Raw genomic sequence first — 17,062 nt, 5'->3', positions numbered from 1 at the left:
GTTTTTTAAAATGTTGTAGATTTAAGTAGCAAATGAGAATCGCTAAAATTAATGCATATATTTTGAGACAAAGGTCTTCTTAATGATTTTTGTTTAAGATAATTCAAGCAACAGAATTTAGATAGCGAAAGAATATGTAAAAGTATGGTATTTTAGCCCCCTGCTGTTGGGGCTAAAGGCGCAGTAATTAACATGATAATTAATAGATGGCTGACTTTTCCATGTTGACATGACATGGTTAGATTCAGATGGTAAATATCATATATTATGTTGGGTGTCCATATTAGAGATAATCACCATGTTTAGAATGAAACCATCATATTTAAAAACATGATATTAATCATATCATATATAATAAAATATAATTTGTTGTTACCACTGTAAATCTATATTCGATTATTATTGGATCTCCTTCGATACTTTCAGAATCTTTACTTATTAGAACGATTTTGTTTCTGTATTTTAAAATATATATTTTATATTAACTTATTTTAATGACAGTATATTTATTGAACAAAAATTGATTCTTATATTTTTGAAAATAAGCAGAAAATAGTACAAACTTTGCTAAAGTGATTGTTTTGAACAAGTATTAACTTAGACATTATTAAAAAGCATTATTATAGCTGAAGTGTTTGTATAAATACCGTGTGTGGGGTAAAAGGCCGCTCTTGATACCTCATACATTTATAAGATTTTTAAACAAAATAAACAACTTGAATGATTTATTTTCACACAAAATCTGTTGCTCCATTAATGTTCAATACAACGTATATATTGTTTCTGCAATTATACATTTTAGGCACATTTTTTCTTAAGGTAAAGATCTTAAAGATAAATCATCTTTAAAGTTGTCCAAATGAAGTTCTTAGCAATGCATATTACTAATCAAAAATTACGTTTTGATATATTTACGGTAAGAAATTTACAAAATATCTTCATGGAACATGATCTTTACTTAATATCCTAATTACAGTACAGACAGTTAACACACTGAACCATCTTTTTTTAATTTTTTTTTTTATCAGATTTAAATCTCGTGTTTTATTCAGACTGACAAATTTTATATATTTTTTTTATTTTCTTTGGAATAAGTGTAAATGTTGTATGAATACAGAGCTGGGTGGTAACTGATTGCGTTGTCTGGATTACATAATCAGATTCTACTTGTAATTAGATTAAATTACATTTTAAAATACTCGTAATCAGGCTACAGTTACTTTATTATGGATTACATGATTGCATATTATTTACACAATAGCAATAGTTTATGCATAATTTATTGATTCTCCCTAATTCCTCTTTTTCATCTTTTAAATGTTCCTTTCTAAAATAGCCTACCGCTTGTATACAGTCAGAAAGTCCAGTGTTGTGGACATTCACACAGAGATCAGTCACAGGTGGATACACAGCATCTGGCCTCTGGATTTACAAAAATCATACAGGTTTAAGAAGTGTTTCGACACTGCATCAACTACTGATGAACACATTCATTTTTATTTGAATTATCGCTCAGTTGGTTATTTTACCTTGCTTTTGTTTGTCTTTCAAACACATTAAAATGCCCAAAATTCACCAACCTTTTTGTCATCTGATCCTCTTTCACCTAAAATATTTTTATTTGAAGTACCCCTGAGATTTTAAAAGAAATATTTTAATAATGAAGTATCACATTTGCATGTTCATGGTTCTCAGACGTTGGTTAATGGTCACATGACATGCAGGTAAACCAATAAAATGTTAAATTTTTTCAGTAAGTGTTTTATTTTGATTCATTTTCAAATTTAAAATTCGTTTGAATTTGACTTTTTTAATGATTTAATTAATTATTAGCTTTTCATTAAACTCATAAACCCCCTGCACCTTCCTTCACAAACCCAGTTTAGGAAACTTGATATAATATATGCACTTTTAATGCACTTCATGTCGTTAATAACAACAAATGGAATATATTTTCTTACTCTTTGTATTTTTATCAAAATGGTACAAGATATTTAAATCAATGTGAAAAATGTGCTCAGTCAAAAGTAGGGTTGCAAAAGGGGTGGAAAACTTCTGGTAAATTTCCGGAAACTTTCCAAAAATCCCTGGAATATTCCGAAAAATCCTGGAAAGTTTCCAAAATTTCTAGAATGTTTCCGAAAATTTACTGGAAATTTTCCACCTTTTTGCAACCGTAGTCAAAAGTAATCCAAACTATTCTAAAAGTAGTCTGATTATATTACTTAAGATGTGTTATATATGTACTGTATGTATAAGACATCTGACTGACAGTTTCTTCTTATAAATGTGTGTGTGTGTGTGTGTGTGTATATATACATACACAGACATTTATATATTTTGCACTATATATAGTGCAAAATATATAAGTGTGTGTGTGTAAATAAATGTATGCTATGCTCTAATAATGATTGATTATACCAGGACAATCATTTGTCATAATGTTTGGCAATTTGTGTTTATCATTTCAGAGCATGTGTGTCTTTTGGACCACGAAATCGATCTATTGGAGCGGCAGCTAAAAGCCAGGTATGTGATGTATAGACCTTAGGTTAGATGCCGTTTTTAACTGAACACGGATGAAAGTGAGGCTGTGACTGATAGATTCCAGTCTTTACGATTGTACACACACACTGTAAGGCCCTAGATCTCATAATTTTCACAGCTTTCAAAACTGTTTATGCCATTTTCATCAACTGAACAACATTGCAATCCATTGAACACATCTACTTCTGTACTTCACAGCCTTATTTTCGTTCCTGTCAAAAATTAAACATGTGACCCTGACTAAGCTTTATCCTGCTGCCTTCATGCGGTCTTCGTATTTGTGCTCATGCAAGATTTACTCACGTTTTTTCGTTCCAACTGAAACACAGGTGGTCACCAATTGCAAAAACACTGTCCAAGGATTCAAGCGTTTCCATGGTCAGGCGTTCTCCGATCCATTTGTCCAGAACTTGAAGTCCAGTCTCGTTTATGACCTGTCACAGATGCCATCGGGCACGACGGGCATAAAGGTGAGCAGCTAAAAGTGAGACAAGATCAACAAGAAACCCAGGATTCAGTTGGCACGCGCAAACACATCACATTGTGCCAGCATTGTTCAGAGGTCTAGTTTTGGCAGCAAAACCTTCTTGTAAAGCCGAGTGCAGAGTTCTGTTGTGCAGTGAATGTGAGGGCGATGGTGAGCTGTTCTTGTCCTTTAGCACTCGTGTGTTGTATGTTGCAGGTGATGTACATGGAGGAGGAGAAGGTGTTCAGCATTGAACAGATTACTGCGATGCTCCTCTCCAAACTCAAGGAGACTGCTGAGAGCGCCCTCAAGAAACCCGTCGCCGATTGTGTCATCTCTGTGAGTGCAAAAATTATTATCCCTAAAGATGTTGCATATAATTGGTGGGTTTGCAGACCGTGTCGTCCTTCGCAGGGCTCAACAGTGTGAGCGTTTCACTAGCGTTTGCCACTAATAATAGATATGTGAAAGCTGTATTTAGGAGAACGTGTATGAATAAAAAATCCCCAGTTTTAAAATTAAGGTTATAAATACTTTAAATGGCATAACTAGTGTCTTGATCATTTTAATGCATCCCGGGCTTGTTTATAAATAAAAGTCATGCATTATGTATATTTTTTTCTCTCTGGTTATTATTTGGTTGCACTAACTGTATGTAATGCAGTTTTAATGAAATCATTTCATTCAAAGTAAACTATTGTCACTTCTATCCAGGATGCCCCGTCACAGGAAGGAAAGACAGAACATTATTTGACACATTATTCAGTGTATAGATTTGACTTGTATCAGGGTTATTAACTAAAACAATAAAAACATTTTTCATTACTTTAAATGTTTACTGAAATAAAATGAAATATTAAAAATGTAAACTTTTTTTCATTTTCTTGTCGTTTAACCCGATATACTAAACTAAAACTGAAATAGAAACTATAAAAAATATAAAAATTCATAAAATCTAAATATGTGACCCTGGAGCACAAAAGCAGTCATAAGTCGCTGAGGTATATTTGTAGCAATAGCCAAAAATACATTGTATGGGTCAAAATTATTGATTTTTCTTTTATGCCAAAAATCATTAGGATATTAAGTAAAGATCATGTTCCATGAAGATATTTTGTAAATGTCCTACTGTAAATATATCAAAACTTAATTTTTGATTAGTAATATGCATTGCTAAGAACTTCATCTGGACAACTTTAAATGCGATTTTCTCAATATTTAGATTTTTTTGATTTTCAAATAGTTGTATGTCGGCCAAATGTTGTCCTATCCTAACAAACCATACATCAATGGAAATCTTATTTATTCAGCTTTCAGATGATGTATAAATCTCAATTTCGAAAAATTTACCCTTATGACTGGTTTTGTGGTCCAGGGTCACATATTAAAAACAATAATAGTATCTACTAAAATACGGAAGTCCATTTCCGCCACTGAATGAAAAATAAAATAAGGTAATTTGTGACTTTTTATCTAACAATTCTGACTATTCTCAGAATTTTGAGATATAAACTCACAATAGCGAGTCCAATTCAGAGGGAAAAAAGCTATATTTTCTTAAAATTGTGAGAGTTTACATCTCACCGTTCTGAGAAAGGTCAGAATTATGAGATGTAAATTGCAATTGCGACAAAAAAAGTCAGAATTGTGAAATAAAACATCGCAATTACAGTTTTGTATGTATTATTCAGTGGTGGAAAAAAAAACACTGACTTGTATGGCAAAATCTGTGTGTGCACATTTCATATATATCTATGCTAAATGCGCTCCTAAATTTTTCAACTGAACCCTCAGATTCCAGATTTTCAAATAGTTGTATCTCGGCCAAATGTTGTCCTATCCTAACAAACCATACATCAATGGAAATCTTATTTATTCAGCTTTCAGATGATGTATAAATCTCAATTTCGAAAAATTTACCCTTATGACTGGTTTTGTGGTCCAGGGTCACATATTAAAAACAATAATAGTATCTACTAAAATACGGAAGTCCATTTCCGCCACTGAATGAAAAATAAAATAAGGTAATTTGTGACTTTTTATCTAACAATTCTGACTATTCTCAGAATTTTGAGATATAAACTCACAATAGCGAGTCCAATTCAGAGGGAAAAAAACACTATTTTCTTAAAATTGTGAGAGTTTACATCTCACAGTTCTGAGAAAAGTCAGAATTGTGAAATAAAACATCGCAATTAAAGTTTTGAAGATATTATTCAGTGGTGGAAAAAAAACACTGACTTGTATGGCAAAATATGTGTGTGCACATTTTATATATATCTATGCTAAATGCGCTCCTAAATTTTTCAACTTAGGAAAAAAGTAAGCATCATGCCATGTATGGTCGTTTTTCCCTCAGCCATAAATGAGTTATTGGAGACAGAAATCCACCTTAGATACTATGAATACTCTGATATCTCAAGTGAATGCTGTTTTCAATCCCAAGGTCCCCTGCTTCTACACCGATGCTGAGAGGAGATCCGTCATCGATGCGGCTCAGATCGCAGGACTCAACTGTCTGAGACTCATGAATGAAACCACCGCAGGTGAAGTGTTCAGGGTTTAACACGCCATTTCAATTGCAACACATCCACTTTCCGCTCTTGAATGACATGTGCGTTTGTTTGTTTGTTTTTGCATGCAGTGGCTCTGGCATACGGGATCTACAAGCAGGATCTTCCCGCTCCTGAAGAAAAGCCAAGGACAGTGGTGTTTGTGGATATTGGCCATTCAGGCTACCAGGTCTCTGTGTGTGCCTTTAATAAAGGCAAGCTTAAGGTGTGTGCCGATGACATTTATACCTTCAAAATGTGATCTGGACTGTTATGTGGAAATATAGACAGACAGCATTTTTTCCACCCGTACAGATTCTTGCTACAGCCTTTGACCCTGAAATGGGAGGAAAAGACTTTGATGAGCGGCTGGTCAGACATTTTTGTGAGGAGTTTGCAGTGAAGTACAAGCTGGATGTGAGGTCCAAGCCCAGAGCGTTGGTCCGACTCTACCAGGAATGTGAGAAGCTCAAGAAGCTGATGAGCGCCAACTCCTCTGACCTGCCCCTGAACATCGAGTGCTTCATGAATGATATTGATGTCTCAGGCAAACTCAGCAGGTATCTCGTCTTCTAATCTCTGCTGAAATTAAACGCAGTCACGTAAAAATGCTGTCGTCATATCACGTCGTTCCAAGCTTGTGTGATTTTCTTTGTTTCGAGGACCAGAAAAGCAGAATTATTTGACGAGTTTTCAAGCTGCTGTTTTTAATGGGTCAAAGAAAGTGATCAAAGGGCTGTCAGGATCCAGAATGCATCATTAAAGTTCAAGTAATCCATAAGACTTGTGTGCTACGTTACCAATCTTAAAGGGACAGTTCACTCAAAAATGAAAATTGTCATAATTTACTCAATCTCATGTCACATTCGAAACTCACAAGTCTTTTATTCATCTTCAAAAACACAAATAAAGATATGTTTTATGTCCCTCCATAAAGTCCATTATACCCAAACTTGCTTTAAAAATTCATAAAGACATTGTAAACATAATCTGTACGAATTGAGTGGTTTAATCCAAGAGTATGGCTTCGAGCATGTCTGAGCTTCTGTTTGTGATATTTAATGAGCTCTATGTATTTGCATATGTGTGTTGGTCAATGTTTATGTGTGAATAAATGTCAAAAATTCAATCAGTTTCATCAAATAAAGTGATTGTGTATCTTCAGAAGACTGTGATTAAACCACTCAATTCATGTGGATTTCTTTTAGAATAGAATAGAAGTTATTTTTTGAAGAAAAAATGAAATCTTGATATAATGGACTGATATCTCGCAGGTTTCTTCAAAAATACCTTCATTTGTGTTTCAAAGATGAACAAAAATCTGGTTTGTAATTACATGAAGTGATTACAATTTTTGGGTGAACTATCCCTTTAAGAAGATCACTCCAATTTTTGAATCTTGCCCATCACTCATATCTCATTTGCATATTCATTCTTGGGTCTAAAACCAGGGGAAAAAAAGTCAAAGTCATGACACAATCAATGTGTCATTCATTCATTCCCATCAACCTCAAAGGATAAAGGACTTTATCAAAGTTGCCATCCTGACAGTAGTTAATTTGAGCTTCATATGTTGTTTTATTCCTGTGGCAGGGCTCAGTTTGAAGAGATGTGTGCTGATGTTTTAGCTCGAGTGGAGCCTCCGCTGCGCAGTCTAATGGAGCAAGCTCGTAAGTAATGATCTTCATTGGATAGTAAGGCTATATGTCACAGAAATGATTAATTCGACCGCCTGTCACCTGCTCGCAGATCTGAAGAAAGATGACATCCATGCTGTAGAAATAGTGGGCGGAGCCTCAAGAATGCCAGCCATCAAAGAAAGAATCAGCAAGTTCTTTGGGAAGGAGCCGAGCACGACGCTGAATGCAGATGAGGCTGTGGCCAGAGGATGTGCCCTCCAGGTCAGATTACGTTTCCTCTGCTGACTCATAGTTCAACAAGACTGTGGGCCTGTTCAAACACACTTACGCTCTTGGCCACAGGAAGTGCGTGCACAAGACTGTCCCAGGCCTTAAAAACGCCAAAGTGCAGTGCCCTTAACACACACTTAATAAACACTTCAGAGAGGCATTCGAGGCTAATAGGGCTACAACAACTAATCGATAAAATCGATAATAAAAATCATTGACAACGAATGCAATTAACGTTTAGTCGTGTCTGCCCACCATGCACAGAAAACTTCTGCCAGTTGCGTCAGATTATACCACTGAATAACACATTTCTATGAAATCTAAATGAATCTAATAGTGGAAGAAACAAAGCGAGCTGCTTCGGGAAAGGTGCGTGATCCAAGCTGCCCAAAACATGCGAATGCTTTATTTTAAACTTCAAGCTGATATGATTCCTCGGCACAAAACTTTCATTTTAGGTTATACCTTGAATAATTTATTCAGAGATCGCCATGAAAATAGCCTTGATGCTGGCATGGCGTTAAAAAGTGAATAATTACATTTTCACACAAATGTTTCTATTTTGCATGAAGGCTCGTCCTGACAGTCTGTGTTAAACTTCAGAAGTTACTGAACACCGTAGAGAGGGAGAAAATTAATATGCAGCGCAAAAATATTCATTTTGCTGAAATATCTGTTATTGGATGTTAAATTTAGGTTTAAAAGTCAACATGTAATTTAAGAATTTTATGATAGTAACGGTAAAGGGATAACGGCGACAGTGTGTCATTGAATATAAAGACGTTCCTTACATTTACAGAATGAAAAAAATGACAGTAACAGGTTAATGTTTTCAGAGTGAAGGTGTGTGTTCATGCAGAACATTCCTCTCATCTGTTAACACTGAGTTTGTGTTTTTCTATATTATCTTCATTATTATCTCCATTTTTAGTGTAGGAATTCAAACTGTCCTTTGTCTATTTAAACTCTCCATTTAAACTGTGCTTTATAACTCATTCGCACACAATGTATGTAGCATAGATATAGATATATTCACCATACTTTTATGTATGTTTATAAAATTCAGTTGGCACTTCTGTTTGAAGGGCAGCATGTGGAAGTTGTGTATTTTGTCAATAAAAACAAAAAAGGCTTTTTATCTGATAAATCGATTAATCAAAAAAATAATCGTTAGTTGCAGCCTTAGAGGCTAAGCGTATCCCATGATGCATCTTGTGACAGAAATACATTGTGAGACTTTTTGCTGATATCTCGCGAGATGTTGAGGAAACCTTTCTGGTGCAAGTTAATAATAATTAGATATTACATATAATTTGGTAGTAAAACGTAAAGTGTTGGACATTTTATTGGTGCAAAGATGAGTATGCATATTTGTGACCCTGGATCACAAAACCAGTCATAAGGGTCAATTTTATACATCATCTGAAAGCTAACTATTTGAAAATCTGGAATCTGAGGGTGCAAAAAATCAAAATATTGAGAAAATCGCCTTTAAAGTTGTCCAAATAAAGTTCTTAGCAATGCATATTACTAATCAAAAATTCAGTTTTGATATATTTACGGTAGGAAATTTACCAAATATCTTCATCTTGGAACATGATCTTTACTTAATATCCTAATGATTTTTGGCATAGAGATTTTTTTTATCATTTTGACCCATACAATATATGTTTGGCTATTGCTACCAATACACCCGAGCGACTTATGACTGCTTTTGTGCTCCAGGGTCACGTTTTATACAGCACTTGCAACTGCTTTTAATCACTTAAATAGAAGCACCACAGTTACTAAATTGTCTTCTGTTATAGAGAATACTGAACAGACATTTAGAAGTTTATTTTAAAATGCAAAAGTATTGGAAATCAAAATAAAGTTCTGTAAATACTTGCATTTTTTATAACACTGTAAGTGAGTCCCATCGGGTAATGAAAAGTTCTGTGCACACTTGTGGTCTTCACACCCACTTGGGCCAAAAAAAAAGCATCATGTGGTCAAGTGCAAAGACTGCAGGTATTTGATAGCAGACCGTTAACACTGGCTCTGTCTCCTGATCCCACAGTGCGCCATCCTCTCCCCTGCTTTTAAAGTGCGCGAGTTCTCCATAACAGAAGTGGTTCCGTTTCCCATCTCTCTGAAGTGGAATTCTGCAGCTGAAGATGGACTCAGGTACAAACATGGGCCGTATAGTCGTCGTGGTTGATACTACCGTGTTTTTATTCACACTGCTTTTTCGTCTTTCGTTTCAGCGACTGTGAGGTCTTCCCAAAGAACCATGCAGCACCTTTCTCCAAAGTGCTGACGTTTTACCGGAGAGAGCCGTTCTCCTTGGAAGCATACTACAACTGTCCTAAAGAGCTCCCTTATCCAGATCCCATAATAGGTATACACACACACACTCTCTCTCTCTCTCTCAGGGTTCAAAAGTAACACTCACCAAGTGCCACATGTGAGTAAATATGGAGTTACTGGCCAATTTTTTATTTTACTTTATTTTATTTTATTTATTTTTTTAGAAATTACAAAATAGTGCATGATTTGAATTGCAGTCACAATAGTCTGATCCTCTTTTTCCTCTGGCATTAATGCCAGCATGAAATGAATCTTCAACCATTCTATATTGTACAAGCATGTTATTGATGTCTCTGTGAACAATTCATCAGTTAAATGTTTTTAAACAGTTTGACCTTGTAGTTTTTAATCAGAATGTCTTAACTGAATCTCAGAAAAACGCCAGACTTCTCTCTGACGGATGCAGGACTTCAGCTATCAGCCTCCACTTTTGAGTGCAACATCTACATCTCAACGTACAATCAAAAACTGATTAATATAAACACTTAGTCCAACCCTCTTTTTCTTTTTCTGATAATCGGTTACATTCTGATGTATGGAAGCCTCTTTCCGCCACTGAAAAAAAAAAAAAAAAAAAAGGTAATTACAACTTTTTATTTCACAATTCAGAATTGCATGATATAAACTTGCAATTGTGAGTAATATTATATATTTTCTTGCAATTACCTTGCAATGCAGTTCTGAGAAAAAAAAGTCAAAATTGTGAGATAAAAAGTTATAGCCGTTATCTTTTTTTATTCAGTGGTGGAAACAAGCTTCCATATGAATGTACGTCACAATATGAAAGAATCTATGAATTCTATTTCATCTTTAAGCAAATTAAACAATTCAAAGAAATACAGATGGACTGCTAAAGAAAAGACAATGTTTGTGTGTCCTTGTGTCTTCTCACAGAGAGGCAAACGAGTGACACAATGACCTGAGAGAAGAACAACTCAATAATTCTGTTGCTATAGGAACTGAAATATATTTAGGGAAAGCATGCAAAATACATGCATTTTTATGGCCAGTTGTCCTTCTCAATTCACCTGCCAAAGGTGGTGAATATTCTGGGCCCTTCACATGCTCTTTTCTTTTCATGGCATATTTTTACTGTACAGTCTTTGTCACGATACATTCTGTATGTAAAAATCTACACTTAAACTCTCACGCAGGTCAGTACATCATCCAGAAGGTGGTTCCCCAGGCCTCAGGCGAGAGTTCAAAGGTTAAGGTGAAGGTGCGAGTCAATATCCATGGGATCTTCAGTGTGTCCAGTGCTTCACTAGTGGAGGTGCAGAAATCTGAGGAGGAAGAGGAGAGCATGGACACAGAGCAGAGCACAGAGAAAGAAAATGAGGTATTGCATTTGCAGCAGGATAACACCGTTCACATGCTGTCTCTCCCGATTAAACTCTGCTTTAACACTTTCATCACGATCTGTATTTTTGCATTGCTCCATGCTGTTAGTGCATATACTGTGCGGCAGTAGAAAACATTCATACCTCATAGATTCATAGATGTTCTGGTGACGTTACCACGATGTGTTTTCAATCATTCACAGAGCAAAATGCAGGTTGATCAAGATGAACAAAAGACTCCAGGGACCGGAGAACAGGAAAATGGAGAGAAAAAAGCGGGAACAGAAGAAATGGAGGTAAATGAGATTCACAAATAACACCAATTAAATGACCCACATATTTAGGATCATTTGATAATCATGCATATTACTATCCATACTATGGGTGTGCGATATTTATCGTCTGTGATATGTTGTTTTAAATGATATGTGAGCTGACATTATCAAGTATGTCACTCACTCTGCTTAAAAACAAACAAAAACACATCTTGAGAGTCCAAAAGCATTCACTGTGTGATGAAGCCTATTACAATGCATTTAAAATTACCCTATAATTCAAGATATGAAAGGAAAAAATATCCCCGTATGAGTTTTTGTTTGTTATATTTATATAGTTAAGTAATATCACTCAAGCCATTTTCCTAAATATCAGCGCGATCGCGAATGTGATGTTAATTTTATACAACAGTTTCGCTAATGAAAATAGTTCCAATCAAAGCCGGATCAGAACATGTGTGCGTCTCAGAGCAACACTGCGATGTTTCCTTCCTGAATTAATCTGTTTTTGGACAAATCATTTGAGTCAGTGATTCATTCGGAAAGGCAGTCACTTGCTTCATTTCTAAATGAATCAGCTGTTTTCATCGTTTTAATTAATGATTCAATGACTCACTCATTAAGATATGGACTTGCTGCCACCTACTGGTTATTTTAGTGTCATATTTATTAATCTATGACAGGCCTAAACCAGCCAACATGCATGCACAAAAACACACTCAGCAAAATATCATTACCGAAATAATCCCAATAAATATTCAGATAGCATTTTTTTGTCAGTATCACACACCCCTATTTCATACGCCCATCATATAACTAATAACGGTTCTTTCCATGGATTGTGATTTGTTCAGACATCAGTAGAGGAAGGCAAACAGGAGAAGAAATCAGATCAGCCTCCACAAGCCAAGAAGCCCAAAGTGAAAACAAAGGTCCTGGAGCTGCCCATCGAGAACAACCCACAGTGGCAGTTAGCCAATGACATGCTCAACCTCTTCATGGAGAGCGAGGTATGCTTTCTGTGCAGATGAGAACTGGGGAAACGTTTTCAACGGTCAGTTCAATCTACTGTGAAATTATTTTTCCTCAGGGTAAGATGATCATGCAGGACAAGCCTAAAACCCCCTTAGCTGTTATAAATTCACGGCTTCTTGGGGCTTATTGCTTTTATAAAACGGTTATTCCATATACGTATTCCATATACGTCTTTTTCTTCCACCAAACAATGTAGTTCGTCAGAAACAGTTGTGGTTCCAACAAAGTGGTTGTCGAGCAACAGACAAACGTAAACAAAGGTGTATGTTTGTAGTGTAATTTACAACAGCTTCGAACACGGCTCAGCCAATCAGAATCAAGGACCGGAACTATCTGTTTTATAATAGGGAATTTACAAATTGCGAAATGTCTTGAAAAATCTTGAAGCAGTTTATATAAATGAAGTAAAAGAAATTGTTAAATATGTGCATGAAACTATTTTTAAATCCTTGTCTAGTAATCACAAAAGACTGGAAAATTTCTAGACATTCGTTGGTCAGAAGGTGTTTTATACCACTATTTAACCTAAAGATCAGACTTTTTGTTGTTATTTTGCGGGTATTAAAAATTAATTAACTTTATCCTAGCTGTATTTCATTTAATGTACTAAAATAACTAAATAAAAAAAATAAAAAACTATCGGCATATTTTAAAAAAATATTGAAAATAATAATAATTATTTTGAATTCAATATTTTTGAAAATATTGAAAACACTCAATTAAAATATTAATAAAAAAACGAAAAACTACTAAAAAGCGAGCTCAGTGCATGATTGTTATTTTAGTATTATTTATATATTATCATAGTATTTTGTTTTTTTTTAAGTTTAAATAAATGTTCTTTTGTCAATTTTATTTAAAAAAATATATATGGCTTTAGTTTTATTTTGGTTTTAATCATTTTAGTACTTTCAGTTAGTCGCTAAGGCAGTATTTCTAATTTAAGTTTTTCATCTAATATGTATATTTATTTTATATCAGCGTTATTTTAATTAACAACAATGATTTTAATAGTTTTTTTTATGAATGCCAACAGTGGTGTCTGACTCTGTGTTTTCTCGCAGGACAGAGATGCTCTCTCATTAAAACTGGATGACACTGAGGTCTGGCTGTATGAGGACGGTGAAGACCAGCCTAAACAAGTATACATTGACAAACTGGTTGAACTGAAGGTACTAAACGTCTTTTGAGGTCTAGCATTTATGATGTAAGCTGATGTGAATGTGTACAGCTAACCAAGCCAGTTACACACAACACAAACAGCACTCAGTCACCAAATTATATCCACTAAGTGCAAAGTACTGGTTCTTTACACATTGCAAATTATACTTGCGTCATGCGACGAAGGGCCTCTTTAATGTATTAAAAATGTTCTTGCAGAGACTCGGCCAACCCATTCAAGAGAGATACACAGAATTTGAGGAAAGACCCAAAGCTTTTGATGAGTTGGGCAGACTTTTGCAGCAATACATGAAGATTGTAGAGGCCTACAAAACCAAGGTGAGGTTGAGCTGGATTAATGTTACATAAGGTACAAATTTGCACCTGCCTAGTGCTTCATGTCTTTTTGAATTACAGGAAGAGCAGTATGACCATCTGGATGAGGCTGAGGTTCAGAAGGTGGACAGGATGGTGAACGACGTCATGATCTGGATGAACAGTAAAATGAACCAGCAGAGTAAACAGAGTCTCGCCGTGGAGCCTGTGGTGAAAACGATGGAGATACAGGCCAAAGCACAGGTCAGTCACAGTTAGATGGACTTCTTTTCTGGAGTACACGAGTATGTCGTCATTCCGCAGCATGGTACATATCAAAGTGCTTTGGTAGGACTGGGCAGTATGACAGTATAGTTACCACAGAAATTTTGCTATATCGTTTATTTCGCGGTATGCAAATATATCAGCGTAGCACAGTACTACTTAAAAGTTATATACACCTGACCTAAGAATAATAAAGAAACATGCACGAATGAGAAAATAAAGAGTGGGACGTGCTAGATGTTAAGTAGAGTTATTAAGTGAAATAAGCAGTGAAGACACAGAACCGCCTCTCAGACAGCATGTGATTGTGAATTCAGATCTCTCGCGCATCTTATTGCGCTTGAATAGTCAAATACACACAATTATTTCAAAATGCCCGTCATGTGGAGTATTCATGTAAACACAGTCGGTTAAATAAACGTAAACCGTTTGGTGAAAACTGGATGCGTTTCAGTATATTGGATCTGTGCAGTGGGTCTTAAAGTGACAGCAGCCTACTTTACCAGCTGCTGTCTGTCATTAATGTTGATCACACAACAAAAGATGATTGCATTGACGCATTGATGCATCGATTTAAAAAAGTGTGAATCAGGTGCAAGTTGGCTTTTGTGTCGCGATGCATCATTTCTAACATATTTGCATTGGTAAAAACCAATTTATTTATATATAATTATTAGTAGATGCGCTATACTTTTATTATTTAGAAAGTGAACAATAATTTGTGACCTATATTTTATATGTAGATTGATTTCTCGTCTCTAAAATGTTTATCAAGCGCGTTCTCTCATCACCACTACTGCGAATATAGTGAATATAACGTATCGCAACACTAAGGAGACCGGCGCGCTAGAAGTCAGAAGGCACTTAATTTATGATTTGTTGTCTATCTGAACCAAAGAAATAAAAGTCTATTATCTTTACCATATTGAATTGCATAGCATCATATTTTGTTTCTATTGCATTGTATTGCGTTGAACTGAATCGAAATCGTATTGCACTGCATCGTAATAGGGGTGAGTCACATAGTAGCTGCTTCATATGTTTCTTTTTTAATGTATCGTATCGTTGGCTATGCATCAGGATGCGTATCGCATCGGCCTCAGTTACAGAGATGCTTTTTTTTAAAGATTTTGGTCATATTGCCCACCACCATAATACGGTATTGCTATCTGACACCATAACTGTACCAGGTTAATACGTTCGTATTCAATCTCTTTGCATTTTCCACAGGAGCTATTCTCCACTTGCAATCCTGTTGTGACCAAACCCAAGCCCAAAGTGGACTTGCCAAAAGAGGAGAACCCCTCAGAACCGAACGGGCCGGTCAATACGCAGGAAAACCCTGAAGCCCAGCCCAGCGGCACAGAGCAAGCAGCTGCGGACAGTGCAGACGCTGCAGAAGCCAAGCCGGACATGGACCTAGATTAACCTAGATGTAATGTTACGTTAACGTTACACGTTATGTTATGTAACATAATGTTTTGTTAATGTTAACTTATGTTTCCAGTGACTGCTATTGCTAAATCATCATCCTCACGGCGGGGTGACTCTGCCAATAAGAGAAAAAGGCTACATTTGCATGTCCTTTTATATTAATAAAAACATAAATCATGATGCTGTACGACTGCTGATTGAGAACAATTCTGTCTGCCTACGATTGAGTTTCTGTTATATGCTGGCTCTGTCAACTGTTGTTTCAATAAATATGGATTGAAACATATGTACATGCTTATATTGTGGAATTACTTTAACATAAGGCTGTAATGCAGTTTGCTTCGCCTTTTGATTTATAGTTTACTTCAACGCACAGGCCAAAGCAGGTGAATGCAAAAGGAAATGTTAAAATATTTGTCAGCTTTACCCAAGGAGCCGGTGCTGCAAATAGTTTGTAAGTGCTTTATTGCACATTCACCATTTTATGTTCGCCTTTGCACATCTTGGTTTACTTTGTTAGAGTGAGCAAACCCTGCATCACTTCCATTGAAACACCTGATTGTCAGTTTTCAAAATGTTTTCGTTTTTCTATGGCACGTTCCACAAATATGGTAGAAATATTAAACATCATATCACACTTACATGTGGATTTTGGCCTAGCTTTTCAACTTCATTACAAAATTTAAAGCATGCGACAAATTAACAGTCTGTTGAACTGATATTCAGTTTGTTGTTATAGTAATTTTTTTAAATTATGACCAAAATAACAGTGTCCCAAGGTTTTGCATTCAACCCTGTTACGGCTTAATATTCCACTTAAATTAACAACATTAATTTAAATTTGTAAAACTTGTGACACCCAAGAAATATCATCATTTGGACACTTTCAACAGAATGACGGCAAGTAAATAAGCTTAACCGTTCACCCCGTTACAAAGTTATTCTAAGCTCTTTTCTATATTTAGCCATTTATCGTTGTAAAACAAAAGGTGTTCCCACACAAGCAAGCCCCAACTGAGTGATATCTTAAATTAGGCTAAATTACCCATTATGGTGTAATTTAACTTAAAAAAATTATGTTGCCTATTCGGCTAATGTTGTATTATTCGGTTGTTTATATTTGTTGCCATCTAAATCACACAAATTAGGGTTTTAACCGCATAGCAACACCCTAGCAACCACCCCGAACACCTTAGCAACCGCATAGCAACACCCTAGCAACAGCATAGTAACACCCTAGCAGCCGCATAGCAACAGCCCCGGGTACCCTAGCAACCACATAGCAACACCCTAGCAACCATCCCAGGTACCCTAGCAACCGCTCTAGTAACCACCCCAAGTACCCTAGCAACCGAATAGCAACACCTTAGCAACCACACGGGTATTCTAGCAG

At 35.8% G+C, this 17,062-nt stretch overlaps 1 protein-coding gene across 1 annotated transcript in view; it reads left to right on the top strand.

The window, feature by feature from the left end:
* LOC107741098 (heat shock 70 kDa protein 4-like) overlaps positions 1-15,879 on the top strand; it is an 18,234-nt gene extending 2,355 nt beyond the window's left edge. The window contains exons 2-19 of the mRNA XM_016553691.1: positions 2,472-2,529; positions 2,877-3,017; positions 3,230-3,352; positions 5,460-5,559; positions 5,658-5,791; positions 5,881-6,125; positions 7,159-7,235; positions 7,315-7,466; positions 9,535-9,641; positions 9,722-9,855; positions 10,979-11,163; positions 11,368-11,460; positions 12,294-12,449; positions 12,530-12,571; positions 13,524-13,646; positions 13,855-13,974; positions 14,053-14,214; positions 15,466-15,879. Coding sequence (XP_016409177.1) covers positions 2,472-2,529; positions 2,877-3,017; positions 3,230-3,352; positions 5,460-5,559; positions 5,658-5,791; positions 5,881-6,125; positions 7,159-7,235; positions 7,315-7,466; positions 9,535-9,641; positions 9,722-9,855; positions 10,979-11,163; positions 11,368-11,460; positions 12,294-12,449; positions 12,530-12,571; positions 13,524-13,646; positions 13,855-13,974; positions 14,053-14,214; positions 15,466-15,663 — 2,350 coding nt within the window. The 3' untranslated portion in view covers positions 15,664-15,879. The remainder of the gene's footprint in view (positions 1-2,471; positions 2,530-2,876; positions 3,018-3,229; positions 3,353-5,459; positions 5,560-5,657; positions 5,792-5,880; positions 6,126-7,158; positions 7,236-7,314; positions 7,467-9,534; positions 9,642-9,721; positions 9,856-10,978; positions 11,164-11,367; positions 11,461-12,293; positions 12,450-12,529; positions 12,572-13,523; positions 13,647-13,854; positions 13,975-14,052; positions 14,215-15,465) is intronic.
* Positions 15,880-17,062: the final 1,183 nt, after the last annotated feature.

This window comes from Sinocyclocheilus rhinocerous, unplaced genomic scaffold, assembly GCF_001515625.1.
Source record: "Sinocyclocheilus rhinocerous isolate Xijiao unplaced genomic scaffold, SAMN03320098_v1.1 scaffold44, whole genome shotgun sequence".
Lineage (NCBI taxonomy): Eukaryota > Metazoa > Chordata > Actinopteri > Cypriniformes > Cyprinidae > Sinocyclocheilus > Sinocyclocheilus rhinocerous.
The sequence above is the reverse complement of the archived record's forward strand: the minus strand, read 5'-3'. Positions and strand labels throughout refer to the sequence as shown.